The sequence below is a fragment of the Bos indicus genome, chromosome 29 (assembly GCF_029378745.1).
Source record: "Bos indicus isolate NIAB-ARS_2022 breed Sahiwal x Tharparkar chromosome 29, NIAB-ARS_B.indTharparkar_mat_pri_1.0, whole genome shotgun sequence".
Taxonomy (NCBI): Eukaryota; Metazoa; Chordata; class Mammalia; order Artiodactyla; family Bovidae; genus Bos; species Bos indicus.
The window spans coordinates 37749988-37764236 of NC_091788.1; the positions used below are offsets into that span (position 1 = coordinate 37749988).

General features: G+C 57.3%; 1 protein-coding gene across 2 annotated transcripts; it reads left to right on the forward strand.

Annotated features, from left to right (window-relative positions):
- Positions 1-400: 400 nt before the first annotated feature.
- On the forward strand, positions 401-14249 carry TMEM132A (transmembrane protein 132A). 2 transcript variants are annotated; one of them, XM_019955092.2, is made up of 11 exons: positions 401-648; positions 3189-3403; positions 3611-3829; positions 4740-5071; positions 7076-7225; positions 8224-8422; positions 8505-8648; positions 10136-10338; positions 11659-11935; positions 12343-12534; positions 12959-14249. In XM_019955092.2, the coding sequence occupies exons 1-11, from the start codon at positions 549-551 to the stop codon at positions 14015-14017; spliced, it is 3090 nt and encodes a 1029-aa protein (XP_019810651.2). In that variant the 5' UTR covers positions 401-548; the 3' UTR covers positions 14018-14249. The 2 variants fall into 2 exon arrangements, with proteins under 2 accessions (XP_019810651.2, XP_019810652.2); XM_019955093.2 differs by having other exon boundaries at positions 8227-8422.

Genomic DNA, 14249 nt, shown 5'->3' on the forward strand with positions numbered 1-14249 from the left:
CTTCCCGCAGGGATGGGGCTGCATGCACCCAGGCAGTGGTCCCCTGGCCCTATGGGCCCTCTTTCATCCCCTCTCCACCCTTGAGCTCGGTTCCTTATATCCCTGAATTCTGGTTCAGGTGTCAGATGCCTTTACAGGTGAGCTGCTTGTGGAGTGGGGATGAAGCAGAGGACGTGGCTCTTTCCTCCTTGATCAGGAGCTTCCCAGAGAGGGATCGAACTGAACACTTCGTCCTGTCCCTTGGCACAGCCAAATCAGCCCCCAGGGAAGTGGCCTTCAGGCCAGCCTCTATCAAGGAGGCGCTCTGGGATCGGGATCCGCGGGGCACTAGGACCCGGCGGGGCCGAGGGGCAGCCCGCGAGCCGCGCTCGCTCCCTCCCACCCTCCTGCTCCAGCTCCGGCTCCGCTCCATTGTCTGGGAACTGCAGCCGCCGGGCGGGCGGACCTGCGAACGCGCAGGCAGCACCGGGGACTCACCCGGCCGGGAGATGCCGGGCGGACCGCGGCCACCTGAGCCTCCCGCCTAGTCCCCGCCTTCCTTGGGAAGGATGTGCGCCTGGATGGCGGGGCGCACGGCCGCGGCTCCCCGGGGGCCCCGCGGCCCCTGGCTCTGCCTCCTGGTGGCCTTCGCCCTGGACATCGTGAGAGGTCAGCGGGAGGGACAGGGCGGGGCGAGGGGCAGCCGGGCCCAAACTGAGGCCGGGGACGAGGGATGCTCGGGAGCCGGGAGTCTACGAGTTCTGGGACGAAGCCCCGAGCCGGGTCGCTCGGCAGCGTGCCCGGAGGGTGGAGAGGTCTCACCCCCGGGATCTGGCCCCCAGCCGCGGGCCTCCGTTGCTTCCCTCACTTGCATAACCTGGCAATTCCTTCCTGGTCCACGACCAGCACGGTCCCCGGGCTCTTGCGCGTCATCCTCCCACCCTCGCCGAGTCCCCGCACCTTCCGCGAGCTTCCCCTCCAGCCGGGACGTCTAACCTGGTTGCCCCCTGCCTCGCACGCACCACCTCCCTAATTGGCCGTCCAGAGAGCTGTAGCCCTGTGGCTCCTAGCCCCCTCCCCTCTGCCCAGAACCTGAGAGATCCTCACTGCCTTCCCCCTGCGCCAAGGAGCTCTCTGACCTTGGAGTCTCCAGGGGTTGCCCCATCCGTGCCTTACTGAGTATGGGGATCCCTGGAGGAGGGGCAGAGCCTCCCCTGGACCCCAGAGGTGGGAGTCAGGCTGCCCCTGGCGTGGACTGAGGCTGCTAGGTGGATGATGCCAGAGAGAGCGGGGGATAGTGAGACATTTTCTGCCCCCGCCCCCCTCCCTCACAAGAGAGCTGAACTCTGAGTGATGGGAGTCCGTGGGAGTCAGGCCACAAGAGCATGTTGTAATTATCCAGGCAGTGGAGTAGACAAGAGGACCAGAAGCCAGGGTCTGACCCCAGGGAGCCACAGTCACTCACCTGTTACACTTGGGGAGGGAGGAGTGAAGCTTCTCACCACAGGCTGCTTGGAGGGAAGGGTCTTGAAGGAGGTTGAAACCATCCAGTCCCCCATCCCAGCAGTGGGGCTGAGAGTGAACTGGCTCTAGGGCTCCTTTCAGCCACCTGCTCCCCTCCCTGGGGACCCAGCAGGAGCCCTAATAACCCCTCACACAGAGAGAAGAGGAAAGGCTTGTCACATCTATTATGCAGCAGCAACAACCCCTCCTCCAGACAATGTGCCACTGGTTTACAAAGCCCTCCTCTGGCTACCATGTCACTAAATGCTCCTTCTACAGGTGAGGAGCATACTGACCCAAGCTTCATCAAGGCAGAGTTAGGACATAAATGCAGGTCTCCAGGTTCCCAGAGGGCTTCCCTTGTGGCTCAGCTGGTAAAGAATCCTCCTGCTGTGCGGGAGCCCTGGATTTGATCCCTGGGTTGGTTTTCCAAGGGAAGATCCCTTGGAGAAGGGAAAGGCTACCCACTCCAGTATTCTGGCCTGGAGAATTCCATGGACTATAGTCCATGGGATTGAAAAGAGTCAGACAGGACTGAGGGACTTTTACTTCAGGTTCCCAGATCATCCTCTCCAGGAATGGGGGATTCTGGGATGAGTGTGACAAGCCCCCTGGTCAACAGACAAGAAAACTAAATCAGAGGAGGAAGCCAGGGTGAGAGAGCAAGCAATCAAGGAGGGCTTCCTAAAGAAGGAGGCAACATTCACATTCAAGGAGGAGGGAGGCGAGGACAAGAGACCTATACAGTCTAGGGAGTGAAGCCCGCAGGGGCGCAGTGGAAAGCAGCCCAGGGTGGAGAGAGGGGGAGGGTGGAGAGACAGGGTGTGTAATGGTGGGTAGCTGGGCTCTTTGACTCCCAACTCTACCACGCTTCAGATATGGAACCCCAGGCCAGTCCCTGAACCTCTCAACTTCATTTTCTACAACCATAAAATGGCATTAATAGTAATAAACCTAGTTCTCAGAGCTATTACAGAACACGGAAGCGTTAACATATGCACAGCATTTAAAATAGTAACTTGCACACAGATAACTTTCAAAAAATTATTATTAAGGCTAGCTAGAGGGGTCCTTTGCCCTTTTGAGTGTTGACTACTTTGACTCTCTCCCCAGGCTTCCGTAGGGTTCCTGCCCCCTACCCCATTCTGGGCTTGTACTCCAATACCCGGTTGGGATGGCATAGAAAGGAGCAAGTTTGGGAAACCAGTGTAAGGTTGCCATGGTGATGACACAGTGGCAGCGAGGGTGGATGCCCAGCCAAGTCTTGCCAAGGACCCAGGGGGCAGAGGAAGGGTCTCTAATTCTACAAAGCTCACCTCGTCACCATCTTTTATTATCACATGGACCCTGTCTGGGGAGGGCTTGGTGTCACACAAATGCCTTGGTGTCAGAGGCAGGTAGGTAGAGGGCAGGAGCGGGTGGGGGAAGAGGAGACACTGAGAAGGTTCTGCTGGTGGGAGGAAGGCTTGGGTCTGTGGAAGGCAGGAGTGACTCAGAAGCTGGCAGTCAGTCCTGGATGGAGATTCAAATCCTGGCCCCCGTTACCTGTGAAATGGGGAGATCCCCACTCCAACATCCTGGGAGAATGGGACTCACAACCCTTTTCTTCCTCCACCTCCCATGACTGCTCTGCCCTGGGACAAAGCTGGGTTCAGCCCCTGCCCGCTCTAAAGCTGCCACGACCCCTACCCCTTCTCCCTCCTTAGTGGACTGTGACCAGGACCCCCTGGACCCAGTCTACCTGCCGGCAGCCCTGGGACTCCTGGATGCCCCTGAGCACTTCCGTGTGCAGCAGGTGGGCCGCTACCCCCCTGCCAACTCCTCTCTGGGCTCCCGATCTGAGACCTTTCTGCTCCTGCAGCCCTGGCCCAGGGCCCAGCCACTTCTCCGGGCCTCCTACCCACCCTTCGCCACTCAGCAGGTAAGGAGGTACCACCAGAGACTCCTGGGCTACCGGGACTCAGAGCCGAGGTCTGCTGTGTGTGGCTCAGGGCCCTTCCACAGCCCTAGCCGCGCTCCCCCTTTTCCAGAGGGGGAGAAGGAGACCCATCAAGGCTCTCTCTTACTAGCCTGAGGTTTCGCTTCCCCCCACCCCCTGTTTTGTTGAGCACCCCCATTCTCCCTCCAGGTGGTCCCTCCTCGGGTCACTGAGCCACACCAACGGCCAGTCCCATGGGACGTGAGGGCCGTGTCAGTGGAAGCGGCCGTGACTCCAGCAGAGCCCCACGCCCGTGTCCTCTTCCACCTCAGAGGGCAGGATTGGCCCCCAGGGCCTGGCAGCCTGCCCTGCGCCCGGCTCCATGCCACACACCCAGCAGGCACTGCTCACCGAGCCTGCCGCTTCCAGGTGAGTGGGGGCCCCCACCTGGGTTGGCCCTGCTGCTGTGCCCGCCAGAAGGTGATCCCAGAATAGGAAAGAGAGGGCTCACCACTTCTGGGAGGTTTGGGGGTCACAGACCACCCGATTCCATTCCTACTCTGCTAGCTCTCACAGGGCCCTGTTATTTGGGGCCCCTTGAGGAGTTCAGTCTATTGTACATGACTTTGGGCAAGTAACTTAATCTCTCTGAGGTTCAGTTTCTTCATCAGTAAAAGGAGATAATAGCAATTCTTACCTCATATGGAGCTGGAATAAAGAAATGAGATGAGGACTTCCCTGGTGGTCCAGTGGTTAAGACTCTGCCCTTCTAATGCAGGAGGCACAGGTTTGATTCTTGGTCAGGGAACTAGGATCCCACATGCTGTGAAGTGTGGTGCAGCCAAAACAAAACAGAAATAGTAATTAAAAAAAAAAAAAGAATAAATGAGACAGATGCAAGAATAGCTTTTGGCACAATGCCTGGCACAAGAGCAATCCCTCAGCGAGTGTTTATATTATTGCTAGTATTGCTTTTATTGTTGCAATTTCCCCTCTTTTGCAGCCTAGCATGGGATTCCACTGGGGAGAGGTGTTCTGTGGGCTGTGGGTTCTGAGAAGCCTGAGCTGTAGTCAGGGCAGTCCGGGGCATGATCAGGGGGAGGTATTGAGGCTGGTTCACTTTGGAATAAGAATGTTCCCAAAGGTAGAAAAGTGGCCAATGGGACGTGTTCTAAGACCTAGCCTGTCGTGTCACCAGCTGGCGTGTCACCTGCTGGCGTCTCTGGCCCATGCTGGCCCTGTATTCGTGGACCCCTTCAGCTCTGGGTTTCCTGCCAGAGGACGGGTGCTGGGGCTCCCCTCCCCCACCACTCTGACCATGGCTGTTGTGTCTTGGCAGCCATCCCTGGGCGCCTGCGTGGTGGAGCTGGAGTTCCCTTCACACTGGTTCTCCCAGGGCTCGGCCACCCGGGCAGAGCTGGCCTACACGCTGGAGCCAGCAGCTGAGGGTCCTGGGGGCTGTGGCCCCGGCGGGGAGGAAGACCCCGGGGAGCAGGCACTCCCAGTGGGCAGTGTGGAGCTGCGCCCAGCGGACCCCCCACAGCACCAAGAGGTGCCCCTGGATGAGGCAGTGACTCTGCGGGTGCCTGACGTGCCTGTGCGGCCCGGCCAGCTCTTCAGCGCCACCCTCCTGCTTCGGCACAACTTCACAGCTGGTGTCCTGACCCTGCGGTGAGCTGCCTGTGTCCCTGGGGATGGGTCAGAGGCAGGGAACTTCTGCAGGAAGACTGGGCAGGTGCCCCCTCTTCTTGGTGTCCTTATGGAATCCCTGACTTCTGCAAAACATGGGTCCATCAAACCCCCTCCAGGCTAGGCACTGGTAGCAGGCAGGACCCTGCCATTGGGCAGGACCTTGAACTTAGAATTGGAAGTAGGAAGCTCCCCTCCCCCCAGCACTTTTCTGAGACTCCTTGGTCCGGTGCAGCTAACGTTGCCCACAATTGTGTCTCCAGGGAGGGGAAACAGGAAGAGGACTTAGAAACTGGGAAATGTGGTGCCTGGGGGTGGTTAATGCTTGGATGCCCCAGGAGAGGTATTTGCCCCAGTCCCATTCATCTACATCTTTTCCCGCTGGCCACCTCACCATGGTCCTTAGCCTTTGGACAGAGTTGGTTCCTTCCCATACAAAGGCCCTCCTTTTCATGTACCTTTCTTTAGGAAGGCCTCCCCACTCCGCCCCAGCCATTCCCCCACCCCGCTGTTATTGTTTGCGTGTGTCCCACCCCTGTGTCTCTCCCTCTCTTCTGCTTACTGGCACCATCATTAGATCTTTCCTAGACTTAAAAGATGCCAAGCCCTGTGTCTCCACTCTGGAGCTCAGGATAGAGCAAGGCCCGGTTCCCCCATGTCCTGAGGGACCCCTAGTGGTAGGGAAGGGGGCTGCATGGACATGGACTGGATCATACCATACCCAGCTCTGCAGGGGCAGGGGTTAGAGGGTGGCTGCTGCTGCAGCGGCTGCTGCTAAGTTGCTTCAGTCGTGTCCGACTCTGTGCGACCCCAGAGACAGCAGTCCACCAGGCTCCCCCATCCCTGGGATTCTCCAGGCAAGAACACTGGAGTGGGTTGCCATTTCCTTCTCCAATGCATGAAAGTGAAAAGTGAGAGTGAAGTCGCTCAGTCGTGTCAGACTCTTCTCGACCCCATGGACTGCAGCCTACTAGGCTCCTCCGCCCATGGGATTTTCCAGGCAAGAGTACTGGAGTGGGTTGCCATTGCCTTCTCCGGGAGGCAGGGGAAATTCATCCTGTCACCAGGAAAGCTTTTTAAAGAAAATGGTATCTGTGTTGCTGGAGGCTTGAAGAATGAGCAGGTGAAAAGAGGAAGGGCAGGGACTTCCCTGGTGGTCCAGTGGCTAAGATTCCATGCTCCCAATGTAGGGGGCCTGGGTTCCATCCCTGGTCAGGGAACTAGATCCCTCATGCCACAAGTAAAAGAGATCGCAGGCTGAAACTAAAGATTCCACATGCCACAATGAAGATCGAAGATCCTGCATGCTACAATCCAGAACCTGCTGTGCTGTGCTTAGTCGCTCAGTCCTGTCCAACTCTTTGCAACCCCATGGAATATATAGCCCGCCAGACTCCTCTGTCCATGGGGATTCTCCAGGCAAGAATACTGGAGTGGGTTACCATGCCTTCCTCCAGGGGATCTTCCCAACCTAGGGATCGAACCCAGGTCTCCCACATTGCAGGCAGATTCTTTACCATCTGAGCCACCAGGGAAGCCCAGCTAAGATCCAGTGCAGCATAAATAAATAAATATTTTTTTTAAAAAGAATTAAGGAAGGAAGGGCAGACCAGGCTGAAGGCACAGCTTGAGCAAAGGCTAGAGGCAGGAAGGGGCATGGTGGATGTGTACTTTGGGAGCAGCTGAAGCTAAGGGCGCAATGGAGAGATGTCACAACTGAAGATGAGACTGGACCGACCAACCCTAGAGGGCCTCAGATGCCAGGCTAAGACTTGACCTTGTGGACCGTGGGGAGTCATAAGTGCTCTGTGAATGAGGAGAGCTGTGTGACAGACAGGACCTGCATGGAGATGGGTCCCCCTGGGTTGGAGGGTGGTGAGGAGAAGATTCAGACCAGAGCTCCTTATCTTCCTGCTCCAATCCAGCCCACACTTCAACATACACCACCCGACCCATGACAAATTGTACCTGTGTCCCCTCCCCCAGGATTAAGGTAAAGAAGGGGCTGCACGTGATGGCTGCCCGCCTAGCCCAGCCCACCCTCTGGACTGCCAAGCTGGAACGCTTCAAGGGCTCCAAGCACCACACCACGCTCATCACCTGCCATCGAGTCGGGCCAGTGGAGCCAAATTCCAGGTGGGTACTTTCTTTCCATGAGGGGAGGGATGGTCCTAGAGTGCAAGTGGGCAGATTTATGGGGCTGGAGGGAGGAGGCTGCCACGCGGCCCCCTGTATTCACATGTAGTCAGGCACAAGAGCAGTCAGTCTCCTTCAAGGAAGCAGCACAAAACAGATATCTTTCCTTCACTCAGCTACTATTTATCCATCTTTTGGCACATGCCAGGTACAGTATCTGTGAGTCTTATTCCAGGTGACATCAACCTGTCCTGGTCACCCAGTCACAACCCTCACAGCCACTACCCCATCTCCCACTCCCACTACATGTGTTCATTTTTCCAGGCTGTTAATATTTCCCCCAAAGCCCAGCTGCAGTTCTTAAACACTTATGAACTCCTTATTCATGTCCTGTGTCTGGGTCAAGGCCTTGGACTTTGTAGCCTCTGTTTGAATTCTAGTTCTGACACTTTTTGGATAAATATCTTAGGCAAGCCAGTGAAGCCCACCTCCCCCATTCCCACCCCAGCCTCTGTTTCCTCACCTGTGAAATGGACATAACAATACACCCCTTATAGTTTATGAAAATAAGGTACTGCACAGCAAGTTTCTAGGCCAGTTTCTGGTACATAGTAGGTGCTTGATCAAAGGAAGCTGTGAGATTCTTTATAATTCAGGGGTTGAGTGCCAGTCCTGGAAGTGAATCTTCTTCCTTGGTGTTTTATGCCACCCTGACAGCTATGGAAGGCAGAGATTAGCAAGCCTCCCTGGGGTTGGTAAAGTGGCTACTTGGATCTTGAGCAGATAAGAACTGGGACTCTGGAGCCAGGATGGTTAGGTTTCATTCCAGCTCTGCCACTTTTCACTGCATGACCTTGGGCAAGTTATATAACCTCTGTACCTCAGTTTCCTCATCTGTAAAATGGGGATAATCATAGGACCGACCTCACCAAGACAGGAAGTGCTCATGACAACACCTGACTGCTAGCAAGCACTCAGATTCTCTCTCTTTTGGCCAGCAGCCCCCTTGAACTGTCCGAGTTCCTGTGGGTGGACTTTTTGGTGGAGAATGGCACTAGTGGGGGCGTGGCGGTCACTCGCCCTGTCACCTGGCAGTTGGAGTACCCAGGCCAGGCCCCCGAAGCAGAGAAGGACAAAATGGTGTGGGAGATCCTGGTGTCGGAGCGGGACATAAGAGCCCTCGTCCCACTGGCCAAGGTAAGGGGTCCACAGCTCTTCCCGGCCAGGCTGGGGGCGAAGAGGTGGAGAGCTTGAGGCTGAGCCTCTGCTGCACCCCCAGGCTGAGGAGCTCGTGAACACAGCACCGTTGACTGGTGTGCCGAGGCGCATCCCTGTGCGCCTTGTCACGGTGGACAGTGGCGGAGCTCTGGTGGAGGTGACAGAGCACATCGGCTGCGAGTCGGCCAACACACAGGTCCTGCAGGTGAGTGGCACGTGGGGGCTGTACCTGCTTGATGCACACGCAGCATTCCTCCTTCCCCAATCAGGTCCCCAAGAGAACAGCTTCTTTTTCTTTTTTTCAATCTTTTGGCCACCCTGCACAGCATGTGGGATCTTAGTTCCCTGACCAGGAACTGAACCTGTGGACCCTGCATTGGCAGCATGGAGTGTTAACCACTGGACCGCCCAGGGAGTCCCAGAGAGCAGCTTCTTCTTGATACCAGGGACCTCATGAGGGGAACCACAGCTCTGGTCCCACCAACTCTCTCCAGAGTCAAGTGGGAGCTGTACTACCCCAAAGCCCCCAACTCAGGCATTTTCCCATTCATTACTACATTGGCAGATGAACTGACATGGGAGGGTTAAGAGCATGTACTTTACAGTGGGAAAGTTTTCATTTGAAACCCATCTTTGTTATCAACTAGCTGTGTGACTGTGGGCAAATCTCAACTTCTCTGAGCCTCTGTTTCCTAAGTTTTAAAATGAAAATATATTTTAAGGATGTTGTAAGAATTAAAAGCACTCTAAGAGGGACTTCCTGGGTGGCCCAGTGGGTAAGACTTCTCTTTGCAATGCAGGGGGTGTGGGTTTGATCCCTGGTCAGGGAGCCAAGATCCCACATGCCTCCTGGCCAAAAAACCAAAATATAAAACAGAAGCAGGATTATAACAAATTCAATAAAGACTTTAAAATGGTCCACATCAAAAAAGAAAAAAAAGGCACTCTAGGACTGTATTCAGCAAAGCAGGGGCTGAAACACCAGCAGCTGCTGCTGTTACATTTGTTGTTGTTCAGTCGCTCAGTCGTGTCCAGCTCTCTGCCACCCCATGGACTGTAGCACACTGGGCTTCCCTGTCCTTCACCATCTCCCAGAGTTCGCTCACTCATGTCTATTGAATCAGTGATGCCATCCAATCATCTCATCCTCTGTTGTAGAATAATTATCATTATTGGAGCCTTGAAATAATCTGTGAGGTTTAAAAAAAAAGGCAGGGCAACGTTTCCCAATCAAAGTTCTAAGAGGGGGAAGCCCAGAGGCTTTACTTCCTAAATCCTGGCTGCCTGAGTGAAGGTGTTCTTTGCTACCTGTGCCAGGTAGCATTATGTAAGTGGTTCCTACCTGAGAGTCCTTGGGTAGATAGGCCTGCCTTGCCCCTACCCTTTGTCTACCAAAGCACTAAGGAGGAGCCAAACTTGTGCATTCAAACCCTTACCTGCTGGTGGAAAAATTTCGTTGTATGCAAAAAGCCAGTTTCCCCAACAGCCCCTGGTAAACTCAGGGAAGGGCGGTACCTCCCTGGGCAATGGATCTTGGCTGCATGGGAAAATCTCAGGGAAGCCATACCTTATAGTAGAATACAGAATGAATTTCAGCCTTACCCTTTCTTACGGGTAGGAGTCAGGAATACTGTCTGGTCTGCGCCTGTCCGCTGTGGCTAAGCCCACCCCCTGCCCTCTGCCCTTCCACAGGTGTCAGAGGCCTGTGATGCTGTGTTTGTGTCTGGCAAGGAGAGCCGGGGCGCTCTGGGGGTGCGGGTGGATTTCTGGTGGCGCCGGCTGCGGGCCTCGCTTCGGATGACCGTGTGGGCCCCGCTGCTGCCCCTGCGCATCGAAGTGACTGACACCACCCTCGAGCAGGTCCGAGGCTGGAGGGTACCCGGCCCAGCGGAAGGGTGAGTGGAGCCCTGGGGAAGCTGGCTGGCCTTGGCGAAGTCCCTCTGGGACTGAGCGTGCGGGGAGTGGGGCGGGATACCGCCATAAACCCGAATTGGCAAAACTGCCCTGTGGTCTGCGGTTCCTTCTGCCCCTTCCTGCCCTTCACACAGGTTCTGACCGCTGTTTGTAACTGCTGACCTCCACTCTTCTCTTCCTTCCCTGCCTCTTTAATAGTACATATCACTTCTAACACACCGCGTGATCAGGTTAATTTTGTTTGTGGTCTGATTATCCCCCTCCGCATTCCTCCCCTCGAAGGTGAGGGCTTTGTCTATTGTGTTCCCTGCTGTGTCCTCAAGGTAGCACCTAGCTCAGTAACTATTGAGGGGATCTTCCCAGAGCCCAAGGGTGAGGGGGCCTCAGGCCTCAGGAATCTGTCCCCCTAGGCCCTCTAGAGATGGAGCACTAGTAGGTCTCCTCCAATAAAAGAGCGTCCCTCGCCTCAGTTCAGTTCAGTTGCTCAGTCGTGTCTGACTCTTTGCAATCTCATGGACTGCAGCACACTGGGCCTCCCTGTCCATCACCAATTCCTGGAGTTTACTCAAACTCATGTCCATTGAGTCGGTGATGCCATCCAACCATCTCATCCTCTGTCGTCCCCTTCTCCTCCTGCCTTCAATCTTTCCCAGCTTCAGGGTCTTTTCAAATGAGTCAGTTCTTTGCATCAGGTGGCCAAAATGTTGGCGTTTCAGCTTCAACATCAGTCCTTCCAATGAATATTCAGGACTGATTTCCTTTAGGATGGACTGGTTGGATCTCCTTGCAGTCCAAGGGACTCTCAAGAGTCTTGTCCAACACCACGGTTCAAGAGCATCAATTCTTCGACGCTCAGCTTTCTTTATAGTCCACCTCTTACATCCATACATGACTACTGGAAAAACCATAGCCTTGACTAGACGGACCTTAGTTGGCAAAGTGATGTCTCTGCTTTTTAATATGCAGTCTAGGTTGGTCATAACTTTTCTTCCAAGGAATAAGCATCTTTTAATTTCATGGCTGCAGTCACCATCTGCGGTGATTTTGGAACTCCCCAAAATAAAGTCTGTCACTGTTTCCCCTCGCCTCATGCATAGTCAAAGAGTTCCAATTAGGAGCCAGAGGGGACTGAACTCAGCGCCAGCAGGTGGAAGGACCTGACCACTGAGGCGCGACTGTGGGCAGGGCTTGGATAACCTGTCCCCCACCTGGAGGCGGGGCCTCTCGTGGGCGGGGCCCTCGGCCAGCGAGGGGGCGGAGCCCGCGCTGACGCCCCTTCCCCCGGCCGCCCTTTCCCTCAGGGCGCGGGAGCCAGAGGCTGCGGGGGTAGAGGAAGCGGAGCGGCGCGCCCGCGGCTGCCGCCTGCAGTACCAGCGTGCCGGCGTGCGCTTCCTCGTCCCTTTCGCGGCCCATCCGCTGGACGGCGGCCGCCGCCTCACCCATCTGCTCGGTCCGGACTGGCTGCTGGACGTGTCCCACCTCGTGGCGCCGCACGCTCGCGTGCAAGACCCGCGCGTAGCCTCGCTGGAGGGAGGCCGGGTCCTGGTGGGTCGGGAGCCCGGTGTCACCTCCATCGAGGTGAGCAGACGCCCCGAAAAGGGTGTATGGAGGTGACTCCCAGAATATTAATGGGCAGGTGCGAAGAGTGTCGGAAGGGCCCAGAGTGCACCTGGGGAAGTATGAGCCCTGGGGATGGGGGATTGGGTCAAAATAGGGCGGCCGTGTAATGAATGGGGGCGAAGTCCTTAAAGTATGAAGGGCGGGGGTTGGGTGTAGGGGGCCAGGTCTTGAGAGAGGAGGGAACTGTCCCTTAGGAGTGGGATTGTGGTCCAGGTATGTATAAGGCGTGTGGTTGCGGTGCAGAAAGTGGGAAAGCTGCCTAGCTCATAAACCAGATCCCTCCGTAGGGGTGCTGGGCTCTCAGAGGGGAGAGGCTGTCTGTGGGTGATAACTCTTCCCCACTTCCAACTCCCTCTCACCCTCAGGTGCGCTCCCCATTGTCTGACTCCATCCTCGGGGAGCAGGCGCTGGCTGTGACGGATGACAAGGTCTCGGTGCTGGAGCTGCGAGTGCAGCCAGTGATGGGCATCTCACTGGCCCTAAGCCGGGGCACTGCCCACCCGGGGGAGGTCACAGCCACGTGCTGGGCGCAGTCCGCCCTTCCCGCCCCAAAGCAGGTGACACGCTGCGGGGTCAGGGGGTTGAGGTCGACATCTCCAGCTGGGGGTTGATAACCAGAGGGATGGGAGGTACCTCCACCCTTCACCTTAGGGTTTTCAGAATGAGGACGGACTCCCTGTAAGGTAGTGAGCACTCTGCGGCTGGTGGTGATCAAGCAGTGGCTGGCTGGAGTGTGGCAGTGGGAGGTTATTAGAGGGCTCTAACTGAGGACCCTCCTGATGACTCAGACCCTGAGCCGAGTAGCAGACAGGTGATTGACGCATGTCCCCTCTCTCCCTGTGTCTTGTCCCTCTCTGCCTGTGTCTGTTTTCTCTCTGGTCTCTTCTCCTCCATGTGGCCTGTGTCCGTGGGAGTGGTCTCTGTGTGCATGCGTGCGTGCGTGCCCTCGCATGTCTCTGCCCGTGTCTGTGTGCCCCACAGGAGGTGGCCCTCTCCCTGTGGCTGTCCTTCTCTGACCACACCCTGGCCCCCGCCGAGCTCTACGACCACCATGACCTGGGACTGTCCGTCTCGGCTGAGGAGCCCGGTGCCGTGCTGCCAGCTGAGGAGCAGGGTGCCCAACTCCGGGTAGTGGTGAGTGGGGCGGGCACCGAGGGGCTGCCCCTGCACGTGGCTCTGCACCCCCCAGAGCCCTGCCGCCGTGGCCGCCACCGTGTGCCCCTGGCCTCTGGCACTGCCTGGCTGGGGCTGCCCCCTGCTCCCACCTCAGCCCCTGCCCTCCCATCCAGCCCAGCTCGGAGCTCATCGCCAGCCCCAGGAGCCAGCGTGGGTGGAGGACGGTGGGCAGCAGGCAGCATGGGGGGCAGTGGGGATGTGAGGGGCAAGTTCGAGCAGACAGAGGAGGAGGCCAGGAAGGAAGAGGCAGAAGCTAGGGAGGAGGAGGAGGAGGAGGGAGAGGAGGAGATGGTCCCCGCCCCTCAGCGGGTCACTGACCTAGAGCTGGGCATGTATGCCCTTCTGGGCATCTTCTGTCTGGCCATCCTCATCTTCCTGGTCAATGGCGTGGTCTTTGTGCTGCGCTACCAGCGCAAGGAGCCTCCCGACGGTGCCACTGACCCTGCCTCCCCCCAGCCCCACAACTGGGTCTGGCTGGGCACCGACCAGGAGGAACTGAGTCGCCAGCTGGACCGGCAGTCTCCTGGCCCACCCAAGGGGGAGGGGGGCTGCCCCTGTGAGAGTGGGGGAGGAGGAGAGGCCCTGACCCTGGCCCAGGCCCAGGCTCCTCCTACTGGGGCCACCACCAGCTCCTCGGGCACCCTGGCCAGGAAGGAAGCCGGGGGGCGGAGGAAGCGTGTGGAATTTGTGACGTTTGCGCCAGCGCCCCCGGCCCAGCTGCCCGAGGAGCCGGTGGGGGCTCCGGCCGTGCAGTCCATCCTGGTGGCGGGCGAGGAGGACATCCGCTGGGTGTGTGAGGACATGGGGCTGAAAGACCCTGAGGAGCTGCGCAGCTACATGGAGCGGATCCGGGGCAGCTCCTGACCCTCCCAGCCTGCCTGGCCCGGCGCCGTGGGCCTCCAGCCCGGGCAGCCTCCCGTTCATCCTCTGGTGCTTGTTGATCTGAGTCCCTGCCTGGCCCCTTGCCGGGACTCCCACCCAGGCCCCCTCTGCCCTGCCCCTTGTCATGGACCGTGGTCGTGAGGAAGGGCTCGTGGCCCTTATTTATGAGAACCATTTCATCCTAACGTCGGAATAAACTGAGAAGGAGACTCCA

Bases quoted from the DNA above. Each gene is read 5' to 3' on its own strand.
- TMEM132A (XM_019955092.2), top strand. From the start codon at position 549: ATGTGCGCCTGGATGGCGGGGCGCACGGCCGCGGCTCCCCGGGGGCCC. The intron at 8,649-10,135 runs GTGAGTGGCACG...GCCCTTCCACAG, and splicing joins CCAACACACAGGTCCTGCAG to GTGTCAGAGGCCTGTGATGC. The intron at 11,936-12,342 runs GTGAGCAGACGC...TCTCACCCTCAG, and splicing joins CCGGTGTCACCTCCATCGAG to GTGCGCTCCCCATTGTCTGA.